General features: G+C 47.1%; 1 protein-coding gene across 1 annotated transcript in view; it reads left to right on the top strand.

Moving 5' to 3' along the window:
* The first annotated feature begins 9,531 nt into the window (after nucleotides 1-9,531).
* The window catches only part of GALNT15 (polypeptide N-acetylgalactosaminyltransferase 15), a 45,472-nt gene continuing 42,548 nt past the window's right edge, over nucleotides 9,532-12,455 (top strand). The window contains exon 1 of the mRNA XM_044677861.1: nucleotides 9,532-10,265. Coding sequence (XP_044533796.1) covers nucleotides 9,694-10,265 — 572 coding nt within the window. The 5' untranslated portion in view covers nucleotides 9,532-9,693. The remainder of the gene's footprint in view (nucleotides 10,266-12,455) is intronic.

Genomic DNA, 12,455 nt, shown 5'->3' with positions numbered 1-12,455 from the left:
ACAACAACAACAACAACAACAACAACAACAACAACAACAACAACAACAACAACAACAACAACAAAAACACCCTCCATAATTGAGCAAAACCAAATGATGGATCAGATCCTTCCTGGCTCTGGAGTCAGAGGATCTGGGTTCAGATCTCACTTTTGATGCCTGCTGTCAATGTCATTTAACCACCCTGTGCTTCCAATTACTCATTTTTTAAATGAAGGATAAATGGTCCCCAAGGCCAGTTCTCTAAATCTACACCCTTATTATCTTGACAGCATCTGCAACTTTCTGTACCCATATTCCACCACCTCTCCAGTGAAGGGAAGGAGATGCATTTCTTCATCTGTGTGGCCAAGACCAGTCATTATAATCCCACAACATTCAACATTTGACTGTTCTATTCATTTGTATTCGTCTGATCGCTATGCAAATTCTTATCCTGGTTCTGCTCACTTTGCTCTGCATCAGTTCATACACATCTTCCCATGTTTCTTTGAATTCTTCCAAATAATCTTTTCTTATGGTACGATGGAAACTCAGAGTGGGCAAATGACAGGAGGGAAAAATAAACAGGTGATAGAGCCAGAAGGTTTCGAAGATGGGGAACTGAAGATGGGGAGTCAAGGAATCCCCTTTGGATGAAGTTCTCAGTAAAGTAAGAAAAAGGGTTATCTACTGTTGTGGGAGGGAGCAGGCTAGGGACATGGGAGGGGGGAGAAGAAAAGGCTCAGATAGACACTGTGAGGAATGAGGTTGTATCATTGTTGAGTACAATGAGGATCTACCTGGGGCCATAAACCATGAGTCATTTAGGTTATAACAGGATTATAGGATCAAAGACTGAGAGGTAGAGGGACCCTAGAAGTCATGGAGTCCAACCCTCTTATTTTACAGATGAGCAAACTGAGGTCAAGACACACTCAATGCTTTACCCAAGGTCACACAGGTCCAAAGTATGAAAGCCAAAACCTTTGGATACTATTCCTACTGTTCTTCCCCCAGTGACACTCAGGACTCCTGGTGTATGAAGAAAGAAATCAGACCAAGGAGGTTACTTAGGGATGAAAGTTGGGAACAGGAGAAGACAAGGGTGAGGGACAAGGAATTCCCTTTCTCTCATTTCCTACCTGACCTCGCTAATTCCAATGCAAAATCTGCCAAAGAAACGTTTTATCTTCCATTACTGATACTCTCCCCATCCTATACAACATACCCACCCTGGGCTTTGCCCTGGGGCAGTATCCCACTTATTTCCACGCTGGGTACCTCCCGAATGGCCATGAGGCTTTGCATGGCAGCTCCCATAGAGTCCAGCCCCACTCAGGGAGGATGTGCCTGAATGAAGCCCCAGTTAACAATCAGCGGGGCTTGTCTTTTCACTCTAAAGACTCCAGATGAACATTTTATCTCTGCCTTGTGCCAACTGCTAACAGATCCAAATCCAGAGCTTTGATCGCTGGCGGGGAGCTGAGCTGGAATCAATTCTGTTCTAATTCATTATTAACACACTACTAGAAGGCTCCTTTGAAGTCACAACAGGCAGGGCATGCCTTGTACATGAGAAACTGGCAGATTGGGGAACTGGTTAGTTAGAAAACCAGCCATTTCCCAAGACTTAGCACCCTGTGGGGAGTGGGAGAGGCGAGGAAACTTCCCCTGCTGAAGCCAGGATTCAGCGGATGGGCCAGGACTTTTCAGGGTGTTTTCTGTCCTTAACTATTGTGCTCCCCCTTGATTAGTGGGGGGCTTTGGTAGAGAGCATCCAGAAATAGTAAGGACAGAGCCTCAAGATCATGCTATGAAAACTGGTGGAGGGAAATGGGGAAGATTTAGATGGGGAGAAGCGATTTAGAGAAGAGAAGATTTAGGGCAAGGATATAATAATTATTCTCAACTATCTGGAAAGACTTCCTATGTTTAGTCTCAGAATAGGGACTTGGGAGAAGCTAAAAGGAGGCAGATTTGGGCTCAAAGCAAGGGTAACAGAGGGAATGGCTATTAGCTCTCTGTCCAGGGAACATTCATGGGAGGAGGGGAAAGGGAGGGGTCTACCTAGTGCCAACCCAGGTGGATGCTGGGGGAAACTGCTTCTCAAGTGGGAGATGCTGTAGAAGAGAGACACCTTGCCTCTCACTCGAGGCAAGTGCAAGTATTTCTTGGCCATTTTCTGTCGGCTTACTACGGGGTGAAGAAAAGTCTTTTAATTGCCTGATGAGACTCAGTGGAGTGAGCCTAAAAAAAGGCACTGATTGGCCAAATCTCTCTTTCCTCATGGGAATCAAGACATAAACTGCTATGGGCCCCTAGGTCTGACTTACGAAGGAAACACATCAGAAAAACCAAGTGGAAGGGGCAGCTGGGTATCCAGGCCTAGAGATAGGAGGTCCTGGGTTCAAATTTGACCTCAAGTACTTCTTAACTGTGTGACCCTAGACAAGTCACTTCACCCCCGTTGCCTAGCCCTTACCACTCTTCTGCCTTGAAACCAATACACAGTATTGATTCTAAGATGGAAGATGACAATTTTTAAAAAAAAGAAAAGAAAAACCAAGTGGAAAATTAGAGCAACTGATATCAACTCACCTCAGAAAAAAAAGGAAAAAAAATGATAACAGCCAAGGCTTGCAAAATGCTTTATATATGTTATCTCATTGGATTCTCACAACAATCCTGGATATAAAAATACTGTTGTTATGCCCACTGTACAGATAAAGAAACTGAGGCTAAGAGGAGAACTGTTCAAGGTCACCCGTCTCAGTGTCTGAGACAGTATTTGAACTCACATCCTCTTTGAACCACCGTATGATCTTGGGAGGAAAAAAGATCAGACACTATGGGAGAGGCTTATTCTCTCCTTCCCCAGCCTTCTGGAGAGTCTGGGGATCGGTCACGATGGAGCCAGCCCCAGCTCTGCATGCCCACAGCCCTTTTCCAAGAGCAGGGCCGGCCCTCTCCATTTGTCTCCTGGTAGCTGGTGGACCTCTTCTGTGGCTTCATTAAGGCCCTACGGCCTCCCTCGTGTTCCAGGGCACTTTGTGCTGCTTTTGGGCAGGACTGAAAACACCCAACTCTTTTCTGTGCAAACAAAAACCCCAAAGAGCTGTTTGCCCAATAGAGTGGTTTCCCAGCGCCAAGAGGGCGATGGCCTGCGGAAGGCTAGCTAAGGGAAGAGGCAGTGGAAACTCAGCGCTCCATCCCCGAGCGGCCCCACGGGCTAAACTTTCCAGCCTTCATCTCTCCAGACTCCTCAGACGGACGCCTGCCCGTGGCTATTTTTCCAGCATAAACTCAGGGCTTTAGAAGTGAAAGATGGAATGTTTCTGACTTACCTCGATTTGGCTGGTTTCACACCATAACTGAACTGTTGATTGCCGAGAGCCAGTAGTTTCAGGGAGGCCCGAGTCCATCCTGGTAGGAGCCAAGGGGGTCTCAATGAAAAGAGCTCTGCCTGGGTGGGCAGAAAACCAGGGTTCAAATCCCAGCTTCATCTTTGATGAGCTACAAGTTATTGTCTGAGTCTCGGCTTCCTTCCCGGTAAAAGGGGAATCTTCCCGGGTTAGCTAGAGAAGCCAAGGTTGGTTCTGGATCTCAATTATCTGTAGACTAGAAAATCCCAAAGAGAAAACTTCAGCTATGGACACACTCCAGTGGGTAGGCCCCAGGAGTTCTGGAGGAATGATGTGGTGTCCCAAACCAAACTGGACCTCCATTTCTGGGCATACAGAACAAAAGCCCAAACACACTCCCGACGTGTTCTGGAAATGGTACCTGGCACCATGTAAAGGCTTAATAAATGCTTGCTGCCTGCCTTGCTTCAGTATCCTTGAGGCCTTTAGGACTGGGAAGCTTTCAGGCCTGGGCTGGACTCCTTAAGGAAACATTAGCCTGGTTGATCTTGAACTGAAATCAAGGGTTTTGCCTGGAACCAAATCAGTCTTGGAAAACACGAAATCTCAGTGTTGGCAGGGACCTCAGCTGGCCATCTAAGCTGGACCCAGACCCAAAGTGGAATCCCACTACAGTCCGCCTAACAAATGACCACCGAACCTGGGCTTGAAGACCTCCAGTGAAGGGGAACCCACCCCCTCCTGAGATATCTCCATTCTACTTTTGAATAACTCTAATTGTTCAGAATTTCTACTCTGCTGCCAATCTAAGTGCGCCTCTTTGAAACTGATAGGATCAGAGATTTAGAGCAAGAAGGAACTTTTGAGTCTATCTAGTACAGTACAGATGAAGGAACTGATATTAAGAAAACTTAAGAGTTCAAGGTAGGACTTGAACCTAGGTCCCTGGAGCCTCTTCTATTATACCAGTGGTTCCCAAACTTTTTTGGCCTATCCCCCCCTTTCCAGAAAAATATATTACTTAGCCTCCTGGGAATTAATTTTTTTTAAATTTTAATAGGAAAGATAAATGTAGCTATGGCCATCACTGCCTCCCTGGATAGCTGCAGCACCCACCAGGGGGCGGTGGCGCCCACTTTGGGAATCACTTTACTATACTATTCTATCCATTACTCTTAGTTCCTCCCTCTGGGTTCAAACAAAACAAATCTAATATCTGTTTTTCACATAATAGCCTTTCAAATATTTGAAGTCAGCTATGATATCCCCACTGAATCTTTTCTTCTCTACTCCTAGTTCCTTCAAGTGATCAACAGGGGCCAAGGTCCTTCACCATCCTGCTTCGTTAGCTTCCTGGGAATATTCTCCAGATGGACAAAGTCCTTCATTATCTATGATCCAACTGGAGCCCAGGACATTGGCTCTGTTCCTTATTGAGCCTGATCTCTGGGTTATAAATGCTCAGAAATGGAAAATTTAACAGTGGGCTATCAAGAGCCAATATATTCCTACCTATAGGGAGCAGGTGTAACCAGGGCATCTATGTGGAAGGTTAAACCATGCTTCTGATGCTATAGGACCACTGACATCTAATGGTCATATCATCATCTTGCCTTTATTCAACCTACCCCTACCTCCCTCCCCTCAGTGTAATGTCTCCACTGAATACATTCTTCACTGGTCCCGTGGTGACTCTTGGTGACAGCCAGGGAGGCAGCCTCAATCAAATATCCCTTCTCTGGTGTTCCAGAGTCTTATGGCGGTTGCTGATTGTGGTAGTCTCTATTGGGCTCTTCTCCCTGCTACCAGTTTATGGGATTCATCTCTTCTGAACTCCTTTCTCAGTTCTGAGATACTAGATGTAGTGGCTAGAGCCTCTCCTTGATGAGGGCAGCCTGACAACTCTTTCGTCATAGCCTTCACACCTGGCTAACAAAGGCCAGACAGAGTGCCCCTAGGCTAAGAGGAAGTCTTTTCTCATCAATCTTTTATGTCTGGGTGGAGATCACAGTCCTCTGTTCTAGACCATAATTTCACTTGGGGTTAGATATTCCCTAGATCTTCTTCATTTCAAATGAAATTTGAATTTGAAGCCAGAACAAAAAGAAAGCTAAGAAGGTCAAAGTCACGGTTCTCCATCTACCTGGTCCAGATTCTTACCTTTCTTATGCATATCTATCATCAACAAAACTCATGGCATTCATGCTCCATTTTGGACAATGAGAAATGTCTTCCATTTTTCATTGTGGTATAAATGTTGAATAATTCTATGTGAAAAATAAAAATAAGGGGGCAGCTGGATGACTCAGTGGATTGAGAGCCAGGCCTAGAGATGGGAGGTCCTAGGTTAAAATCTGGCCTCAGATACTTCCCAGCTGTGTGATCCTGGGCAAGTCACTTGACCCCCATTGCCCACCCTTACCACTCTTCTGCCTTGGAGCCAATACACAGTATTGATTCCAAGATGGAGGGTAAGGGTTTTTTTAAATAATAAAAATAAAAATAAGCTCATGTCCTTTGATGGGAAGAGGTAGTGGCATAAGGGAAGAAGCACTGACCTTGGTCTCAGAAGTCTGTTCCAACATGATGTGATCTTAGGTTACTAACTAACCTTTCCTCAGACTCAGTTTCCTCATTTGTAAAAGAGGGATCCACTTTCCCGCTATGTGCATTTAGATTTGCTCACCCACCTTTGGTGTCTACCTGCCACCCAGCTCTCACCCATGGCTCCAAAAAGTTGTGTAATGGCCACACCATGGTAAAACCACCTCAAGCAGATGGGCCACATGAGGTTGAGGGTAGGCTTTAAAACTCTTGGTGACCAAGGCGGAGATCTACCCCGAGCATGTGAAAGCTTCTTCTGGAAGAATGGCAGATGACAACAGTTTGTTCCAACAGCCATGAAGGTGGCAGAAGCAAGCATCGTAGAGCCTCTAGAGCTTGCTCAGACATGGAAGATGCCACAGTCATCTACTGCATCCCACGCCATCACCGGTCACCTTGTTTTTTGTCTTACCATTGGGCTTCGATGACTCTGGAAGAGAGAGCGAGGCTGAGACCTTGGGGCCACTCTGCCCCACTAAAATCCAATTCACTTGCAAGCCAAGATTTCACTCATCCCGATCATCCTTTTCAAAAAGGAAGGACAAACAACAAGGACATACGCATTCCACTAGGCACCAAGGATACAAAGATAACTAAATAAACTCTGACCCCAGGGAGATTACATTTTATTGCCAGGAGCGGGAGGAATGCACTATACACTCAAGTATGGAAGCAGAAGCTATTTCTATGCAGATATGTCTATGTCTATGTTAATGTATATCTTCTATTTATAGCTATCTTTCCATTCACACATACGTAAATTAATTTTTTAAAGTTAGAGAGAAAGAGGGGATTAGGGAGGACTCCATGTCCTTCACTCCCTCCCATCTAGGATGACTATGAGAAAAGCATCTCTTAAAGTGCTCTAGATGTGAGTTCTTATCATTGTCTCGCTCTCCCAATGGGACGGCCTTTAATGCCATGTGTGCTCCGCCAACCTCATGCCCTAGGATCAGGTGATTGACTGGCTATTTAGTCTAAACAAGAGAAGACTTAGAAGGGCTATAATAGCTTTCTTCAAATATTTAAAAGGCTGTACTGTGAAAGAAGGATGGAGCTTGCTCTGCTTGGCGCCAGAGGGTAGAATCAGGAGCAGAGAGTATTAGAGAAGTCTCTGAGAGCTAGATTTTAGCTTGATGAAAGGAAGAATTTGCTAACTCAAGAGAACTTTCCAAAAGTACAATGAGTTGCCACCTTTCCCCTTAGTGGGGGCACTCAATCCAGGGCCCTATGACCCTTTGATTCAGCCATGGGTGAGGGGCGGGCATTCCGATCTAGATGGCCTCTGTCTGAAATCCTTTTCAACTCTGAAATTCAGTGATTTTATGGTTTTCAATTTGTTTTCTATTTCTGTAACCCCCAGGAAGACCAGGATTCAAATCCAACCTCCAATATTTACTAGTCTTAAGGGAAAAACAGGGGGTTAACTTAAATATTTATATGGGTTCAGAAGCATGAGTAGGAGACAGGAATGGACAATAGTCTGGGACCAAACAAGTCAGGGAAACTGGGTTTAGCTGTTTGGGGAAATGACAGTTGACAGGAGTGACAGTTGGGCCTTAACTGTCACACTGATCCACCTATCCAGGGATAAACACAGAGTTTAACCAATACACACACTATAAGAACTTTAAGGTATGAAGAAAACAAACAGGGAAGCAGTTTAATTGTCATTTGAGAGGATAGGAGAGGGGGTGAGGTGAAACTATGTCTAACTGCCCAGGACTGGAGTCAAAAGGGTAAGTTCCTTAGCCAACCTGGCTTCTGCCAGGTTGACAGCTTGGCTAAGGAATTGAGGAAGAGGGCCTGGGTTTGGGTTCTCACAACTGATCCAGAGATGTCTTCAGGACACCAGGAAGCAACTCCTCCACAGCCGATGCTCCAAAAGTAACCAGGTAGGGAGAGATGTCTGCAGACTGTTCACCAGAACACAGGCCTCTTCCCTACTCAGGGTTGACTTGCAAGATGATATCTTCAGCCTTACAACCTTCACCAATCTCCAAGATCCCAGGTCAAATAGGGATTGCTGATTGCACTTCTGCCCCAAACTCCTCTCAAAACAGCAATGTCTGTTGCTTAGCTCTCTCCTCTCCTCTCTACCCCCTGCACTCCATTCAGAATGTCCGTGACTTCCAGCAAAGGCTTTCCCTAATATGCTTGCAAAAATCTGCTTTTATACTTTTAAAGCCTATACCCATTACACTAGCAATGTAAATATAGTGAAGTCGCTTCACCCTCTCAGCCTCAGTGGCATACTCTGGCCAGTAGGGATAATCCCAGGTCTTCTTCCCTCATGGGACTGGTGTAAGGATTAATGAAAAAGTGTAAGTCATTTTGCATATCTTCAAGAACTAAGTGTTGGCACAAAAGTGTGTGCCCATCGATTGGGGATGCCTAAAGAAACTGACATGTATGTATGCAGTGGGACATTATGGAGCAGGAGGAGACGACAACTCAGACAAGTTCAGAGAAACATGGGAGGAATTGTCTGAACCGATGCAGAGGGAGATAAGTAGACCCAACAGAATAGACTCAATTATTCCAATAGTGTAAATGAAAAGGAAGCCAAACTCTGGGTAACTGGAAAGCAACAACGATTTGAAAACGACCCCAGAGGTCAATAATGAGACGGAAGCCTTTTTTCTGCAGAAATGTGGGGTCTCCAGAGGAAGATTGTCTCAACAGACCCCTGACTCCTCCTTTTTGCTTGATTGTTTTTCTTCATTACACAGCAGGGTTGCAGGGGGAGAGGGAGGTGGCAGCAGCCAGAAATGAAGGGCACCGAAAATCAAAGGCATCAAGAAAACTTATTTTTTCCAAAAATGCTTCATTTTGGATTGATTACAATGGACCTCGCCTGGTGGACCCCAATAAACACAGGTGGGGAAGTCTGAAGTCCTAAGCTTACAGTTTAGACGCTTCCCTCCCCCTCCAATCTCCAGAGAGTGCTGTCAGATGCTCTATAATGAGAAGGGGAGAGGAGGGAAGTGTGGGCAAGAGTGGCAAGGAAAAACTTAGTCTGTAGCTTCTGGAAGGGAAAGAATCCGTTGTATGAGAGAGAGAGAGCATCGAGTGGATTCCTGAGTTGTTCCTGTTTTGATCTGGTCTTGGCAGAGCCCCTGCTTTCATTTTCTCCCCAAGTTGGGCTAGACCAAGGAACAGTGAGGGCATTAGGACCGAGAGAAAGACACCCACTTTGCTCTGTATTATGTCTGGCAAGAGCCTCCCTGCCTGAGTGCTGGAGTTGTGTGGGAAAGAAAGTCAGGGGCTGACTCCTTTACATCTGTTGATCCGAGCTGCCTTGAAGCATCAGAACAGGGAAGTGCCTGGGGGGAGACGGACCCAGCAGCCCGCCCCAGGCAGCTAGTAGCCACTAGGCCAATTGAGGAAAGCTCAGTGGAAGAAGCCACCGAGCAAGATGGACTAGTCATTTGGCCAAATTCTTTGCAAGAGAAAGAAAAGGGGCAAAGGTGGTGTGGTGGGGGGCGGCGGGGATGCAGGGGGTGGGTCTGCGCTTAGGTCAGCCCCAGCGGGCTTTCTGATCTAGTTCGCAGAGGAGCCAAGGCATCTGTGGCCAGCAGGTACTACAATCTGTTGGCAGATGCCCGAGGGAAGCTCCGAGCAAGTTAAGTGACAGGTACAGGCACGCACCTCCCGGGAGGAGGAAGCCCTCCGGCCTGGGGTCAGCCCCAGAGCTCTGAGGGAGGACGACCATGACCTGCTGTCCTGGGGGACCTTCTCCAACATGCTCCTAAAGAAGCGGTACAGGGCCGGGCCGCGCAGGCTGCAGTTCCTGGTGGTGGTGTTGATGCTGGGATGCTTACTGGTGATGGGGACCATGCTGCACCCGCTGCCTCAGGACCTCTCCAGGGACCCCTCTGCCCAGGCTGAGAAGCCCAGCCCCCAAGTGGGCTATCAGGTGGACTTTGGCAAGCCCCAGGACTGGGTGCTGGAGACAGAGGAAGACAGTCAGGAGTATTACCCCCTGGAGGGCCTGGCCCCCTTCATCTCCCTCAAAGAGGATGAGCTCCTGGTGGCAGTGGCCTCCCCCAGGGACAGGAGGAACCAGAGCCAGCTTAGGAAGGGAGGGGGCTACCGGCTGGTCAAGCGGCAGGGCAGGAAGCTGGAGGAGGGCGCCCTGGCCAGACCCGCCTCGCCCTGGGGGCCCCCGCTGCAAGGCGTCCCCCTGACAGACTCTGACACAGAGGATGGGGAGCTGCAGCTCGCCAAGCCGGGACTGGACACCTACGGCTTCAACGAAGCCCTAAGTCAGCAGATCTCTCTGCGCAGGGAGCTGCCGGAGGTCCGCAATCCCCTGTAAGTAAGTCTCCTCCGCCGCGGTGAGGCACGGGTCTCTGCCTCCCTCTCCTCCCCACTCTGAGACGGCAGCGGGCTTCCCTCAGGATTCTCTCCACCCCTTTCATCCCTCCCCTACAGAGCACTTGTTATCTCTAGCCAACCCTGAGCTCTCTTCCCCCTCCTCTGCTCCTCCTCCTTCCCACCGACACCGAGAATCCGAGCGGCGAAAGGGACCAACCCTCGGGTTTTACAGATGGGCAAACTGAGACCCGGGAGGGGAAATAACTCTCCAGAAGTCAGTGAGGAGCAAAACCAGAGTTTCGGCGCCGGTCCTCTGACATCAAACCCGGTGGCCTCTTCCACTCTCCTAGATCTGGAGGCTAACGTGTTAGGGGACTCGGGAAGAAGCAAAGCTCCTTGCCCATACTGGGCGGCTGAGAGATATAGCTATAGGAGCTAGATGCAAGGGGTGAGAAATCTTCTTCCCCTGTCTTCCTTCTGGTCACTAAGGGAGGACCTGAGAGTCCTGGGTTCTAATTCCAGCTGTCACTGATAGATTGTGTGTCTTTGTACTAGTCTCTTTCCTCAGCTATAAAAAGAGGGGCTTGGCTTCTGTGGTTTCCAAGCTCCCCTCCCCCCCCCCCCCCCCCCGTGATTTTAACCACTGAATACATTTCGCTGTTACTGTTAGTCCGCATGGTTTTTAATAGACAATGTGTCATAGAAGATAGAATACCAGTCAGCTGGAGCTGGGTTCAAATCTTGCCTCTACTACTTACTAGCCATATGGAGAAATCGCTTAACCTCAGTTGCCTCCTCTGTAAAATGGGGGTGGGAGACCCTGCAATATCTACCCTACTGGGTTATCCTTAGGCTTAAATGAGTCAGGACCCAAAGAAGGATTTTGTAGAATTAAAGGTGAGAAGCAACACGGCCAAGTAGATAGCAGAAAGACCTGCTCCAAGTGCTCTTTATGGCATCTGCTTTGCTATGTGACCAGGGTTAAGTCATTGAGCTGCTCAGGGACCCAGGAAACTTGTTAAGAGTCTCCGTTCCAGATGAGCTGCCAGTCAAATCAGGATGGAGAGTTTCCATACTGGGAGTTCCCCCAGGCTGATAAGATCACAGGTCTGGATGAAAAAGAAAGTGCTAGATAAATACCAGATGTCATGGAGAAAGATAGAATCATAGTTTTTATTACTCATTATTGATCCAAAGTATTTAAAAAAAAAAAAAAAAGGCAGCCGTCTATTCCAAGGATACTCAGTGATGGAGTGCTTGCCAGACCTGAGTGACTCAGCAGCCTGACAGCATTCCCAAGAGGTAAGTTCTGGGGCTGAAGTCCAAGACTAAGATGCCCCAAGCCCAGACTGGTAGCCCTGCTCTGTCCTACTGACTCTATATAACAGCTTTAGAGGAACAATGAAAGCAAGACAGGCAGAAATAATGACCCTAAGCTAATCTTGAGGTTTCAAGCTGTAACAAAGTATCCATCCATTCATCTATCCATCTATTACCTATCCCAATAATTAGCTCCAAGCCAAGAGAATGATGAAGAAGAGAGAGACAATGTTTAACTGAGAAGTTCCGGGAAGACACTAGTTTTAGAGTCAAAAACTGTGTTCAGCTCAGTGGGATCTTGGACAAATCATTTCCTATTTGAGCCTAGGTTTTCTCATATGTAGAACAAAAGGGTTGAACTAGATGACCTCTAAAATCTTTCTGGATGTCCTGGAGTCAGAAAGACCTACATTCAAATTCAACCGTAGACACTTACTAGCTGTGTGACCCCCGGCAAGTCACAACCTTTGACTTCTTCAGTTTCCTCAACTATAAAATGGGGATAATAATAGCACTTATTTTGCAAGGTTATTGCAAGGATGAAGTGAAATATTTGTAAAAAGTGTTTAGCACAATACTTGGTACATAGTAGATGCTATACAAATACTTTCCCCCATCTCTTCCCTTTCCTGCTTCCCTTGGACCAGTAAATCCATTCTCCTCTGATCCTGTGAGTTACACTTGTCCTTGAAGCTGAGTGAAACTATTCCAGAGGGCTCCAGGCATTATTTTGGGGAAATCAACTTATCATTTTATGCTCTCTCTCTCTCTCTCTCTCTCTCTCTCTCTCTCTCTCTCTCTCTCTCTTTCTCTCNCTCTCTCTCTCTCTCTCTCTCTCTCTCTCTCTCTCTCTCTCTCTCTCTCTCT

Source organism: Gracilinanus agilis, chromosome 5 (assembly GCF_016433145.1).
Source record: "Gracilinanus agilis isolate LMUSP501 chromosome 5, AgileGrace, whole genome shotgun sequence".
NCBI lineage: Eukaryota > Metazoa > Chordata > Mammalia > Didelphimorphia > Didelphidae > Gracilinanus > Gracilinanus agilis.
The sequence above is the reverse complement of the archived record's forward strand: the minus strand, read 5'-3'. Positions and strand labels throughout refer to the sequence as shown.